At 34.2% G+C, this 14,577-nt stretch overlaps 1 protein-coding gene across 1 annotated transcript; it reads left to right on the forward strand.

The window, feature by feature from the left end:
- The first annotated feature begins 6,264 nt into the window (after window positions 1–6,264).
- On the forward strand, window positions 6,265–14,213 carry nipal3 (NIPA like domain containing 3). Its single transcript, XM_065288242.2, has 11 exons — window positions 6,265–6,482; window positions 8,435–8,503; window positions 8,741–8,912; window positions 9,670–9,729; window positions 10,014–10,159; window positions 10,919–11,015; window positions 11,139–11,274; window positions 11,445–11,533; window positions 11,647–11,710; window positions 12,207–12,301; window positions 13,005–14,213. Exons 1-11 carry the CDS (start codon window positions 6,429–6,431, stop codon window positions 13,181–13,183), a joined length of 1,161 nt encoding a protein of 386 aa, XP_065144314.2. The 5' UTR covers window positions 6,265–6,428; the 3' UTR covers window positions 13,184–14,213.
- Window positions 14,214–14,577: the final 364 nt, after the last annotated feature.

A 14,577-nucleotide genomic window follows, 5' to 3' on the forward strand; every position in this document is an offset into this window, starting at 1 on the left:
GGTACCAACTCTTTATATGTATGTCAGATTAAATCTACTTAAACAGATGATAGAAGTGTTGCGTTCATGCGTATTAATGCGATAATAGGTCATGCATATTCTGGTCAAGTAATTGGATCGAACAACGCCCTGTCTCAAATGACACCCTAAACACTCAGACTTAGGAAAAGTGCGCATGGGTGCATATCGATTGAGAAGGGGACATGTGGCGGCCATTGAAAGTTCATTAGACAGCAAGTCCACTTGAATTGCACTATTGGGATGCAGCCAGGGGCATACGGTGACTTCATTGCCAATGGGCGCAAATTTTAAATATGTGTTCGAAGTGTTATGTGTGTTGCTTGCCATTTCAAAATATGTGTTTGGAGTGTCATATGATGAACCATGTGCATCATGCGTTATGTCAAAATACATGCCTGCTGCACACACGTCGAAAAAATTTATGGTAAAAGAGATGTTCATGTTCACAAAATACTTGCAAGACACAAACATAACACTAAACTCTGATTACACATGAGATTAAGTGAGAATCTGGCAAACGCGAGCGTCTCTTTTATCATAAACCCCTTCGAAGCATCTTCAGCAGGCTCGTATTTTGACATCATGCGTGATGCAGATAAGTTTACATGACGCGCCGAACACATATTTTGAAATGACGAGCCACACACATGACGGGCTACATAGGCCCTGTTCCAAATGGCGCACTTCATGTGGACTTTCGGTCTCGTGACCTTAAATTGCGCGTGCTCGCTTAGTCTACAAGTCCGTAGGGTGTCCCATCTGTCATTTTTACGCTTTGAAGTGTGCTCATCAGCGCCCCCTTTGAACACTTGATGCGATCTTTGGCGAAGCCCACACTGCAGCAGGCTTCGCGCATATTCTACCAACCCAGAAGTCCTTGCGAAAGAGAAATCAGACCAATCAGACGACGGAAGAGAGGAGTTCACACTGATGGGCAATTTCTCTTCCGGCGTGACGCTCGAGTCTGTCCCAAAATACAACTTTGGTGCACCCTCTAGGACTCGCGTCAAAGGTCCCTAGGGTCTGCACTACATGATGTCATCAAAGTGTGGTCCACAAGTCCGGAGTGTGCCATTTGGGACAGGGCCATTGATGTTGTGACGAACTTCGCATCGTGCACCCTCGAAAAAGAAGTCACCGGCCGCCACTGGATGCAGAAATTCACTACTCTGAATAAAAGGATATTTGTCTCATTTCATAGCGTAATTTAAACTTTTCTTTTCAACACAGAAAAACTAAATTTCTCTTAAAAATGCACAAAATAGCTGGTTTCCACTTTATAATAAGTGCTATTACTGTTTTAATGGTTCACTTTAAAAATAGTTGTGTTAAAAACAACACAATCTGTTTTTAATTTTATGGACAACACACTAAGGGACGTTTTCTCAGATGGGGCTTATCCTAGTCCCAGAATATAATGCATGTTTGAGCTGTTTTAATTTAAAAACACCTTGTCCTGTTTAATTTTAACATACATCAGTGACATTGTTTTGTCTTAAGATCCACACCTATAGTGGTTCTTGTTAGGTATGTTTGAAAAAAACGTCTTAAATTAATTAATATAAATAAGGCCTAGTCTTAGATTTACCTAAACCCTGACCCGAAATGTGATGTTCCAAACTAGACACATCTCATCACATTTTGTGCTGTCTTGTGCAGTCCCTTTTATTTGTTTTTACACCAAATCAACACAAAATAAAAGCCTTACACAAATTAATTACATTACAAATCTGATAAAAATGTATATGTAATCTTTTTAATGACGAACAATGATTAAAAAATTATGCCACAAAAAAAACAACAAGATTTCCTGTCAAAGATAAGCCAGTTTCCTTACCCGGAAACTTGACAGTTAGTGAATGACAGAATTCCATTGGGAGTGCTGTAACCCTCATGAGTACAGGCCTAAAGGGTAGGAATGTTCCTCGTCTTCTAGGGGTTGTTGGGTGTGTTACACCACGCTTAGCGACTAATCTTTATTGATTGAGTTTTATATTCAGGTTTCCCTCACTATCTGATGAGTTTACACTGTGGCATCTCTCCAACGTTTTGTAATGTTCTCGTGCTAACTATCAAAGTTGCGACATAAATATAATTTTTGATACTGAGAATTTTGCCTCAAGTCAACTCAAGACTGCAGGTATTTCCTGAAACATGTGAAGAAATCTGATACATACTTCACCGCTGACAGAAATGTTCCGATTGAAGGAAAATGTTACAAAACACGAGACATTTAGTAAATAAAAACAGTGACATGCAAAGTGCAATGTCATTGTGTATTTTGTGGGTTTGAGTCAAAGGTTAGAATGGTTTGGATGTAATCCCATGACACTCTCAATTAAAAAAATTGCTACTGTTTTATGTCCACTGTAGTCAAATGGTTAAATAATTACATTTTGATCTTTAAACAAATGTTGTTGTTTTTCTTTAAAGAATTATTAAGGCAGACATACCCACATTTAAAGGTGCATTGTGTAACTTTTAGGAGGATCTCTTGACAGAAATACAATATAATAAACATAACTATATTATCAATATTATTATTATCATTTATGTAATGAACTGTATTGTTTTTATTACCTTGCAATGAGTCGTTTTTATCTACATACATACGCTATCTTGTACAGTAGGCAGTGGCGGCCGGTGACTTCTTTTTTTTGAGGGCGCTCGATGCGAAGTTCATCACAACATGTATGCAGCCCATCATGTGTGTGATTCGTAAATTCAACATATGTGTTCTGCGAATCGAGAGATCCTTTGTGCGTCACGTGTCTTGTCAAAATAAGTGCCTGCTGCTTAAAAGAGATACTCGTATAATATCATGCGTAATCAGGGTTTACTGTTAAGGGAGTGTCTTGCGTGTATTTTGTGAATGTGAGCGTCTCTTTTATCATAAACGGTTTTGACAAAACGCGTGATGCACATACGATCACTCGACAAGCAGAACACATATTTTGAAAACATAATAATAATGTTACTAAATTCTGAACAAAAAATGTAATTCAAAATAGTCTTGTATCGTGATGCGCATCGTATCGGACCCTTGTATCGGGATACGTATCGTATCGGGAAATTGTTGGCGATACACAGCCCTATCGTAAACCCCGCCCTCTCCATTTAAACGAATGTGACTCTGCTCTAAATAAAAAAATTATTTACCGTGGATTGCCGTAGTTGAATTGGTCGCGCGAGCGTTTGGGCGATAGTTTGATACCGCGGCTCCACCTCTGGCTCCACAGACGATTCCTTCTGCGCATGGCTTGGCTCCAAATTGACGTTTTTATGTAAAATGGGGGTGACCATGGTCAAACATGTTTTGGCTTCAATTCATTGCAATCTTTTTTTACGGTCTATGGATGAGCTGTGGACTGAGCCGTTGGTAGCAATTCACAATCTCACCACTAGATGCCGCTAAAAATCTACACACTGGTTCGTTAAATAGGAAATTTTCAAGATTTTTTTACGATGTAAAATAAATCTTCAGTGTCCCCAGAGTAGGTATGTGAAGTTTAGCTCAAAATCTCATATAGATAATTTATTATAGCATGTAAAATTGCCACTTTGCAGGGGTGAGCAAAAATGTGCCGTTTTTGGGTTTATCCTTTAAAATGCAAATGAGCTGATAAAATGCAAACACTGATCGCCATAACAGTGTTTTGTTGAAATTGAAACAATCGTCAAATATTTTCTGTCTCTCTCTGCACTAAATGGCAGTGCCGTCATTGGATAGTGCAGATTAAGGGGTGGTATTAACCCTTTTTGACATCACAAGGGGAGCCACATTTCAATTACTTATTTTTTCACATGCTTGCAAAGAATGGTAAAACTAAGTTACTGAGTTGACCTTTTTCACATTTTCTAGTTTGATAGAAGCACTGGGGACCCACTTATAGCACTTAAACATGGAAAAAGTCAGATTTTCATGAAGTGTCCCCTTTAATCAACTGAAAATATCTGCTATTAAAAAAATCAACCGGCAAAATAAATTTATTGCAGTACGGATCGTGCATACAAAACCTGCAACCACAGAAATGCAAAGAAAGCTCAACAGGTTTCCACAGAATTGTTATGTCTATCATTTAAATGTTAAACATATTCAGTGCTCTTTGCATGTTTGTTTATTAAAGGAGACATTTCACAAGACTTTTTAAGATGTAAAATAAATCTTTAGTGTCCCCTGCAGAGGGCGTATGAAGTTTTAGCCCAAAAAACGTATAATATAGATAATTTATTACAGTATCTTAAATTTGCCACTAAGGTGTGAGAAAAAATTTGCTGTTTTTGGGTGTGTCCTCTTAAATGCAAATGAGCTGATGAAATGCAAGCACTAATCACAATAATGATGGTTTGTTGAAATTGAAACTCAATTGTGCTGTAAATTATTTTCTCTCTCTCTCTCTCTCTCTCTCTCTCTCTCTCTCTCTCTCTCTCTCTCTCTCTCTCTCTCTCTACTACATGAATGACAGTGCCGTGGTTGGATAATGCAGATTTAAGGGGCGGTTTTATAATAAGATCCCATTTTGACATCACAAGGGGAGGCAAATTTGAATGACCTATTTTTCACATGCCTGCAGAGAATGGTTTAACAAAATTAAGCTACTGGGTTGATCTTTTTTATGTTTTCTACATTGATAAAAGCACTGGGGACCAAATTATAGCACTTATACATGAAAAAAGTCTCATTAAATATTCAGTTTACACTTTAAAAAATGCTGAGTTATTTATTAACCCTGCATTGGGTCAAAAAGAGACGAGCACAGCAGTTAAGTTAAATGAACCCAGAAATGTGTTATATTTGACTCAATAATGGGTTAAAAAAATGTGTTACACTAAATAAACATTAATCCATTTGGCAGTTGTGTTTATCCAAATAGCCTTACTGTGCATTCAATACATTTAACATCGGTATGTGTGCTCCCTAAGAGAAAAACCCACAACCTGTGCTGCATAGTCAATGCTTTACAAACTCACCTGCAGCACCACTAAGCCTTTAACAACAAAGAGAAAATGTAATAACTTATTTTACATTTAAAAATAAAGTTTATATATAGAAATGAAAGATATTTTTCCTTACAGGTCTGCCATACCACACCCAGTGACATATCACCATGTACACAGGGATGACACATTTCTCATAACATCAGTAAATATTATGACATGGGCGTACCTTTTCTCTATTAAAAGACAAAATGGCTACAGATTCTTTTATCCTACTTCGGCAAAAGGTCACAGATTTGTTTCATTTCAACCGCACCATAACCCATACAGATTTCCTTATTGTCTGCAAGATTTGATCTGTCACTAGGTTGAAAAGTAGAGTACACCTACTTCACCTTAAGGAACAATGGACTTAAAGTGGCTAAAACAACGGTTTAAAATATTATTGATGATCAAATATATCTAAATGTCATACTTGTTACCGGCCTGTTGGGAATTAAAAATTGCAAAATATCAATGATGTCACCCAAAGTGAATAAGCATGACTTTTATTGTTCATTGTTGTCTAATACGCTATAATTAGCTGTACAAAAAGAGGATTTGTGGTTAAAATGGATGTTGTGGCAAATTTAGAGTCCCACATGAAAGAAACTAGTATAATTTAGTATTTACTGTAGTCCTAGTAATAAAATTCCACTATGTAAAGGTGTACTACATCATTTACTAGTTTTTACACTACAGAATACTTTAGTATGCATTAACAAAATGTATTAATTATGTTTATTAATAGTATTTTATAGTATACTACAATTTAGTACAGTTTACTATAATTAATACTAAAGTATTAATTATAGTATTTTCAAGTGGTGTGAGTTTGAGATAATTTGGGGATTTCGGATTGGTGAAGGCACATTGGTGCCATCTAGTGTCCACACGTGTCAAATTGTGTTTCAAGTGTTTCTCTGTTTATATATGTATTTATTTATTTTTTATTTTGATTGGCTGGTCCCAATGTGTGTGCACGTATTGACTTCATCATGAACATATATTTTTAAACACGACAATAAATATCGATATACATAATAAAAACGAAGTGTCCACATAAGCACGACGCCACACTGTAGTCAAACATTAAATCATGAAAATGTAAAACTGTATCTTCTGTAAACTTTTCTTATTTAAACTATAGATGCTCAATGAATAGATTATAAGCGCCACGACACATTTCAAGAGGAGTTTTTGCGTACCTCATCATCACAATCCTCCGACTTGGCGTCATGCGCAGCTTGCGTACAACGTCACTCCTATTGACAGGTGTACCCGGAAGAAACCCGGATTTTGAAAATGGCGATCTGTAATGGGCTCTTTCAAAACAGAGAAAAGTAGAGTTGCTTTTAAAGTTCGGTCCATTTCATAACCAACACGAGTTGTGAGGTTTGGTGATGCGGAGATTGTGATTTATTGTAAAAATGAACACCGTGAGGATGGAACGAGAGGACGATGGGAATAAAGATTCCTACACGGTGAGTTGATGATGCGAAGTTGATGTTGTTTATGTTTTGTAAAGAAATGTTAAAAGAAAGATATTCTTATTTTACGTTTTTACAATATTTGATGTTAAAATATGGGATTATGTTGTACTAAATTATATTAGGGTAAAAAACCGGATGCAATTTATAGATGCTTAGAGAAATTAGTCTTTTGCTTTAAAGGCGGCGCTAAATGCAGCACAAAAGTAATAGTTTCCTTTAAAAATTATATATCATTATGAACCACCAGTTGTTTAACATTAAAATATTATAAAATAACTAACATTTTTAGTTTAATTCCAGCAGGTTTAAATCCCAACACTTTATTACCGACCTTCAACGTTGAAATATGGTTGAAAGAATGTCAGTTCTTGTTTTAACGTTGATTCAACAGTTAATCCTAAACTATGCAAAAAGATATTAAAATGCATAAAAATCAATGTTGAAATTTGGTTGAAATAATGTCAGTTCTTGTTTTCACGTTGATTCAACAGTTAGTGCTAAACTATGCAAAAAGATATTAAAATGCATATAATCAATGTTGACATTTGGTTGAAATAATGTCAGTTCTTGTTTTCACGTTGATTCAACAGTTAATGCTTAACTATGCAAAAAGATATTAAAATGCATAAAAATCAATGTTGACATTTGGTTGAAATAATGTCAGTTCTTGTTTTAACGTTGATTCAACAGTTAATGCTAAAAACGGTTGCAAAAAGTTATTGAAATGCTTAAAAATCAACGTTGAAATATGGTTGAAACAATGTCAGTTCTTGTTTTAACGTCGATTCAACAGTTAATGCTAAACTATGCAAAAAGATATTAAAATGCTTAAAAATCAACGTTTACATTTTTTTTTTAAATAATGTCAGTTCTTGTTTTAACGTTAATTCAACAGTTAATGCTAAACGGTTGTAAAAAGTTATTAAAATGCTTTAAAATCAACGTTGAAATTTGGTTGAAATAATGTCAGTTGTTTGTTTAACGTTGATTCAACTGTGAATCATGCCAGCTGGGAAGGTGCTTTAATGGTTCCTATTTTCTATAAGCCAAAACATTACCAGTAGAGCCATTCATTTTATTTTCCATTAAAACCAATACTTTTTCATTCTAACTATTAAATCAATTAGAATTGTATTGGTAGTTCCTATTGTTTTTCTCAATTAGGGTAATGTCATAAATAATTTGTATTAATAATAAGTATTTTTATTTGTCTTTATTTTAGGGATGCACCGATAGGATTTGTTTGGGCCGATACCCATTTAAACAGACAAATTCTGGCCGATACCGATGCCGTTACAGATATTAAACACTTGTTTACAATACTATACAGTTGGTCTATTAGCTAGTTTATTTCTGCATCAAATTATTTTTACTGAACATGGATTGGATCTGATTAACATTCAACTGACCAACATAATAAGGGAGGCACAAATTAAGCTAAAACAAATATAATAAGACAGCATGACAACCTTCAAAGGTGGTTTTTGATATTCAGCATTTATTTTATTAACAACATTAACTCATTTTTCTACATATAATGGATTTCTTTATGCAGTTAATTAATAAACAATTGGTATCGGCCTTTCTCGTGCTATTGCCGATATGCCGATGGTTTAAAATTCATCAAAAATCGGCCGATTAATATCGGCGGCCGATACATCGGTGCATCACTATTTAATTGATGTTCCATTTAATAATAAACAGATTGGCATATTCAACTTCATCCTAAAGATATAGACAATTGTTTAGTTTTTTTTAGCAAGACTAATGCACGTGTCAATCAGGACCTCTAACTCTTTCCCCATCCATACAAAGACATTTTGGTTTTTAAGTTTTTGATGGATTCGGAAATTTCTCCATAATTTACAAGCTGTGAAACAATTTCTTTATTCCTTTGGTCACAAATATGTATGCTGATATAAACTTGAATGATTTCTACGCAGGAAAACCTCATTGGCACACTGTTAGCTATCTTTGGAAACCTGTTGGTCAGCATCTCCGTAAGCATTCAGGTAAGTGTAAATGTGTGGCTGTTTCATTATCATATTCCGGGTCATGTTAAAGGGTGTGTTCAAGTTACACCCTGCGTAGGTGAAAGTAAACTGGTGTCATTTCCTTTTGTTTACACATGGGATTAACGTTGTTTTCTGACACGACTTTTGTTTTGTTTTTGTATCTACGTCAACAGTTTCATAAAGAAGGTGAAAAAGTACAACACGCGTCATAATGTGATGTTTTTTTACTTTCAGAAACAAAGTCATGTGGCCTTAGCAGGAAATAAAGATCCAAGGCGGTACTACCGTACTAAGACCTGGTGGTTCGGTCTAGTGCTCATGGTTTTTGGAGAGGGGGCTCTGTTTGTATCATACGCCTATGCTCCCCTGTCTCTCATAGCTCCACTTAATGCTGTTTCTGTCATATGTAGGTATTTTTGACCATTTTAGATTAACATGTTATTGTACACCGCGGTCCACAATATTATGCAAATGCCGTCAGTAACTTTACAAATTTTATTTGAACCTTAACCGTTATATGACATTGTGGATGTTATTCTATTTAAATAAAATAAAAATGTCAAAAGATACTTTAATACCAGCAAGTTTAAATACATGTTTGCTGGCTTTTTTATTACTGCCTTTTCTGAATATTTTCCTAAAAAAAATATTTTTAAATATACTTTATATAGTCGAATCTTTCTGTACTGTGAATCGCTCATGAATCTTATAATAGTTTCTGTTTAGGTCCACCAAATATAAATTGTTATAGGAAATCATTAGCTTTTTAAGATGTCTTTAGAAAGATCTTTTTTTATACCCATATTGCATGAGAACTATAACTTTCTTAATAATTTGGAACAGCATATTTTGCATATTTTTCAATGTATTCAAGTATCTTTTGACATTTTTATTTCATTTAAATATAATAGAATCCACACTGTCATATTACTGTTGAGGGTAAAATAAAATTTGTAAACTTACTGACTGTATTGGAAAAATATAACAAAAATGCCAAGTGCATAATAATTTGGAATGCGGTTTATTAAAATTTACATATTTTTTCTGTTTTCCATATTTAATGTTTATTTGTGCTTACATACCTAAAATATTTTTAAATGCTATGAATAATGTTTTTGTTTGCCACATATGTGTAACTTATGTATGTGGTTTGGCCTTCACAGCGAGCTCCATCTTAGGTTTCCTTTTTTTGCGAGAAAAGTGGAAGGCACAGGAATTCTTGAGTGAGTTTTGATTGTATTTTCCTATAAATAAATAAAACTCCATGCTTAGAAATTGCTTTCATATACACAACTTACTTTGTTAACTTTGGCATTGTTGTGCCAGCTGTATTTCCTAGAGCTGTTTATGCAAACACTTCTAGCCGTGTGTTGCTAAATTACAAACAAGTTCTTATGTAATTTATTGTATTTATTGTTCATTTAAGAACCATAAAAATTGTTGTGCAGGTCTTTTTCATATATCAATACATTGCACTCTCTTATTTTATTTTTTTATTTTTTTGTAGAGCGCTACATTTTGACTTTTCTGGGCTGTGCCATGACGGCAGGCGGTACTTACCTCTTTGTGACATTTGGGCCGAACTCCCACGAGACGCTGAATGCAGAAAATATAGTCCAACATCTTATAAGCTGGCCATTCCTCTTATACTCGGTAATAACCCACATATGTGAACGCTTGCATGTGGGTGATTTTATCATTTGGTACTCCTTGTCATGGATCACAAGATGTTACAAGCCTTAACAATATAATATTTTCTGTGTAAAGTGTCTTCAACCACAATTTCAATTATATAATCATCCATATATAGTATGCATACTTTGTTTTAAAATGCACAGCTACTATCTATAAATACTTAGTATTAAATGCAGGGGGTTTTACAGTATAATGTTTATATAAAATCTATCGACTTAAAAAATACAACAGGCTTTTCTGTTTTTACACTGCAAAAAAAAAAATATTTTCTTGTCTAGTATTTTTGTTTTGGTTTCAGTACAAATGGCTAAAAAAAATTAGGTGAGCAAAATAACCTAAAAAAAAAAACTTAAGAGTTTTTAGACAAAAAATATAATATTTAAGTGAATTTGTGCCTAAAAGTAAAAAAGAAATCTGCCAGTGGGGTAAGAAATAAAAAATTTCTTTTATCTTAAACACTTTATTTAAGAAAAAGTCAAGGAAAAAAATTATTTTCCCCAATGGCAGATTTTTTTTGCTTTTTTAAGCAAAAATTCACTTAATTTTTTTGTCTAAAAACTAGATTACATTTTTTAGGTTATTTAACTCTTTTGCTTTTTAATTCAAGTTTTTTTTATATATATATTTGTACTAAAAAACAAGACAAAAGCACTAAAGTAAGAAAGTAATTTTCTACAGTGTAAGATGTCCAGTAATAAATAGTTTTTTTTATTTCAGCTTCTGGGAATCATCACATTTTGCCTGATCCTATATTTCTACAAACAACGGAATGCAAACTACCTCGTTTTGATTCTGCTATTGGTGTCACTACTCGGTAGGATCATAAAAGGAATAAAATCAGTTTGTAGCGTCCAAGCATTATTCTGTAGATGAAGGAATGCACAGACATAGCAATGGAAATAAACCACATCTTAATTTGTTATCCTTTTCCCTTTAGGCGCCGTGACTGTGATCACAGTGAAAGCGGTGTCAGGAATGATTGTGCTGAGTGTCATAGGTCCTCTACAGCTCTCATACCCCATATTTTACGTTATGTTCGTCTGCATGGTGGCTTCTGTTGTGTTCCAAGCATCGTAAGTTGACATAGTTCACCTAAAAATCTAATTTCTGTCCTTATTTACTTATCCTCATGTTGAGTTTTTTTATTCTGTGAATAAATGGTGGGGTGAACTATTCCTTTAAGAGTATTAAACTTAGAGAGGTATACTTTCTTTATATGACTTGAGTGTCTTTTTTAATACAGATTTTTAGCACAGGCATCTCACCTGTATGATTCTTCTCTCATCACCTGCGTGAATTACATTTTCTCAACAACATTTGCCATCGTATCAGGTAGGACTCGCTACACCTTTCTGGGTTTGACATTTAAGCATACAGTCATGTTATTTGTTTAATATTATGTACAAGTATTAGTTTTCATTCTCATCCTGTTTGTCTTTTAACAGGATGCATATTTTACCAGGAGTTCTACCATGAAGATGTCCTGCACATATGCATGTTTCTATTGGGGTACGTTTTATAATACATTTCGAGCACACAGCATATTTTAAAGTCCCCCTGTGGTCAAAATCGCGTATGCATTGTTAAAACCATGCTACATGTCTGGAACTCCTGAATGGGGCATCTATGTACATTTATATCTATTTTCCGAGCTGGTGCAATTAAGTAGAGGCGGGGACTAATTTACATATTCATAGATCTGCATATACAAAATGAGGTGAAGGTATTTAGTTACATTCATGCTATTTTAAGGCATGAAGAAATTATTATCACAGGAAAAACTTTTACATATGCTGTTTTGATGCTCAAAGATGAGTTTTAAGGGATGAAAGTATCGACTACAGTGCTACAATTACTGTGAATATTATTACTTTCACATCTAGTGTCTCATACATCAAGAAAGGATGTGATCTCTATGTATTGTTTGACCATGACATAATAATAGACAAAGCGATTTGGAAATCTGAGATTGGTTAATAAGTGTCTCTTTGTGATTTTTCTTCAGATGTGCTCTTTGCTACCTTGGGGTGTTCCTTATCACCAAAAACAAGAGGAAAGCCAAAGCCTTTGAACCATATGTCACTATGGACATGGCGAAAGGTGTGTATGAAATTTTGACTTGGGATACACTAATATATCGGCCTATAATTGGTATCAGCAGATAAATTCATTTTTCCCATTGGTTGTACATTTAGTATTGCGGTGCATTGTGGGGTTTATAAATAAGGGCACTTAATGTCCACTATGATTTTGGATACCACTAAAAATAAATTAGTGCACTATTGAGGAGAATAGGGCCTATTTCAGACACAGCCAATGACAACAGAATTGCAGTTTTTAAGCTCTGCACTTCTAGGATTTCATGACATCATTTGAAAAAAGAATTAATGGATCAAAATGTATTTATATATATTAATTATTTATTTACAATGTTTCAAATGCAATGTTTCAAAGCTGAGAAAATGTAATTATTAAATATTAACTTATGCACTAAATTATTATATTCTAATCAGAGATGGCAATAAAAGCATTAATTTGGATGCAGTAACAATAAAGATTTGATGCAATGAAGCTTCAGAAAGGATGCACAAGCACCATAAAAGTATCTTTAAAGCAGTCTATTTGACTTTATATAAGTTTTCTGAAGATAAACAAAAGTTTTGTGCAAGAAACATTTTTCACTAATAATATTACACTTTTTTTATGCACCTTTACGTAGTTTTTGAAGCTTGCGATGGATGACCAAAAATAAAATTTCTGTTTTTATGCTAAACAAACACTGCATGTTTTATTGTCAACACAGGTATACCAACTATTCACGACAAAGGCTGGGCTGTGCAACCTGATAATGGCTCATTTTCCTACGGAGCACTGGAGAACAATGACAGCGTTACTCCCGTGACTCTTCCCGTGGGTCAGGATCCGTCCATTTCACCCGGTCCTGTCAACCACTACCAAAACACAGAGCTAAAGAGAGACTAAAGAAAATAAGTGCATATACGACTTCAACCAAAAGAAACGTTTCTGTTTAGGCCTTTTCTGTTTGCTTGACGGCAACAAATTATTCAAAGTAGTCTGATTGCTTAATAATTGGGCCTTTGGAGAACTTCTGATACTGTGTTATTGTTGGGGTTAGTACAATAACTGGCATGTTGTATTTGTATTAAACTCTGTGCCTTAAATATATTGCTTGACACTTTGCTCACTCCTGACCCCCACATCAAAGCACATAAAGCTAACATAAGGGCCTATATATATACCTCAAAAGTGTTATAGATTGTACTACTGGTTTGGACCAAACATAATCCAACTTAATCACTCCGAGGCCTAATGTGTACGTCAACTTTCCTCCCAGTTATATACAAATACATGTTCAGCACAAAACTTGTGCACACTTTCCTTTTGCAGTATGTGGTCTGAAATGTGTGCTTTGCCTTTTTTTATTATGTGCCTGCAGGAAATTGCATTTCTATACAAATCTTTGTAATGATACGATATACACCAGGTACCAGAAGACAGATGGTTGTTGAATTGTACAGATGACTTCTGTAATGTTTGCTGAAACACTGATGGATATTTTATTGGTAATATTTGGTTGTCGTTTTGCCTTTTGTACATAAATCACAAATGATCATTATTCTGTTGAAAAATATTTGCTTTTGTTTGAAAGTTAGGGGAACTTGAATATTGAAAGTCACACTAAGTTATGTTTAGACACAATAACTTTTTTTAAATACAGGATTCTTAATATATCCTATAAAAAGATATTCTTAAATTAATGTCAGGATTGTGTTTTGGTGTTTATCCGGTTTTAGACATTCGATAGTGATATCATGTATTTATCCAATATAAGTTATGTCTTAATATTTAAGGAAATGGTTTAAGTCCTGCAGAACCAGTAATACTGCTCGTTGTTATAACGGATTGCTCATTGTTCTCATCTAATGCCGCTTACTGAGTTTGTACAGCTGTTTTTCATGATAAATGTATTAAAGCCTTACTGCATCATGTATTATTGCTGTCTGTTATATAATTTATAGTGTGTCTGTGTGTGTATGTGTATGTGTATATATATATATAGAGAGAGAGAGAAATTCATTATAACCTTTATGTAGGCCTGTGTGTGTATTGTATGTACAGCTACTTCTCTGAAAAATCTTTTCTTTGAAAGGAACATTTCACAAGACTTTATAAAGATGTCAAATAAATCTTTGGTGTCCCCAGATTATATATGTGAAGTTTAAACTCAAAATATCATATAGATAATTTATTATAACATGTTAAAATCGCCACCTTGTAGGTGTGAGCAAAAATGTGCCGATTTTGGGTGTGTCCTTTTAAATGCAAATGAGCTGATAAAATAAAACACTGATCAC

The sequence above is a fragment of the Paramisgurnus dabryanus genome, chromosome 17 (assembly GCF_030506205.2).
Source record: "Paramisgurnus dabryanus chromosome 17, PD_genome_1.1, whole genome shotgun sequence".
NCBI classification, from domain to species: domain Eukaryota; kingdom Metazoa; phylum Chordata; class Actinopteri; order Cypriniformes; family Cobitidae; genus Paramisgurnus; species Paramisgurnus dabryanus.

What these genes read in the sequence shown, in the direction of transcription:
- nipal3 (XM_065288242.2), top strand. Translation starts at nt 6,429, where the DNA reads ATGAACACCGTGAGGATGGAACGAGAGGACGATGGGAATAAAGATTCC. An exon ending in AACATTTGCCATCGTATCAG is followed by an intron (nt 11,534 to 11,646) that starts GTAGGACTCGCT and finishes GTCTTTTAACAG; the next exon opens with GATGCATATTTTACCAGGAG. An exon ending in CACTATGGACATGGCGAAAG is followed by an intron (nt 12,302 to 13,004) that starts GTGTGTATGAAA and finishes TTGTCAACACAG; the next exon opens with GTATACCAACTATTCACGAC.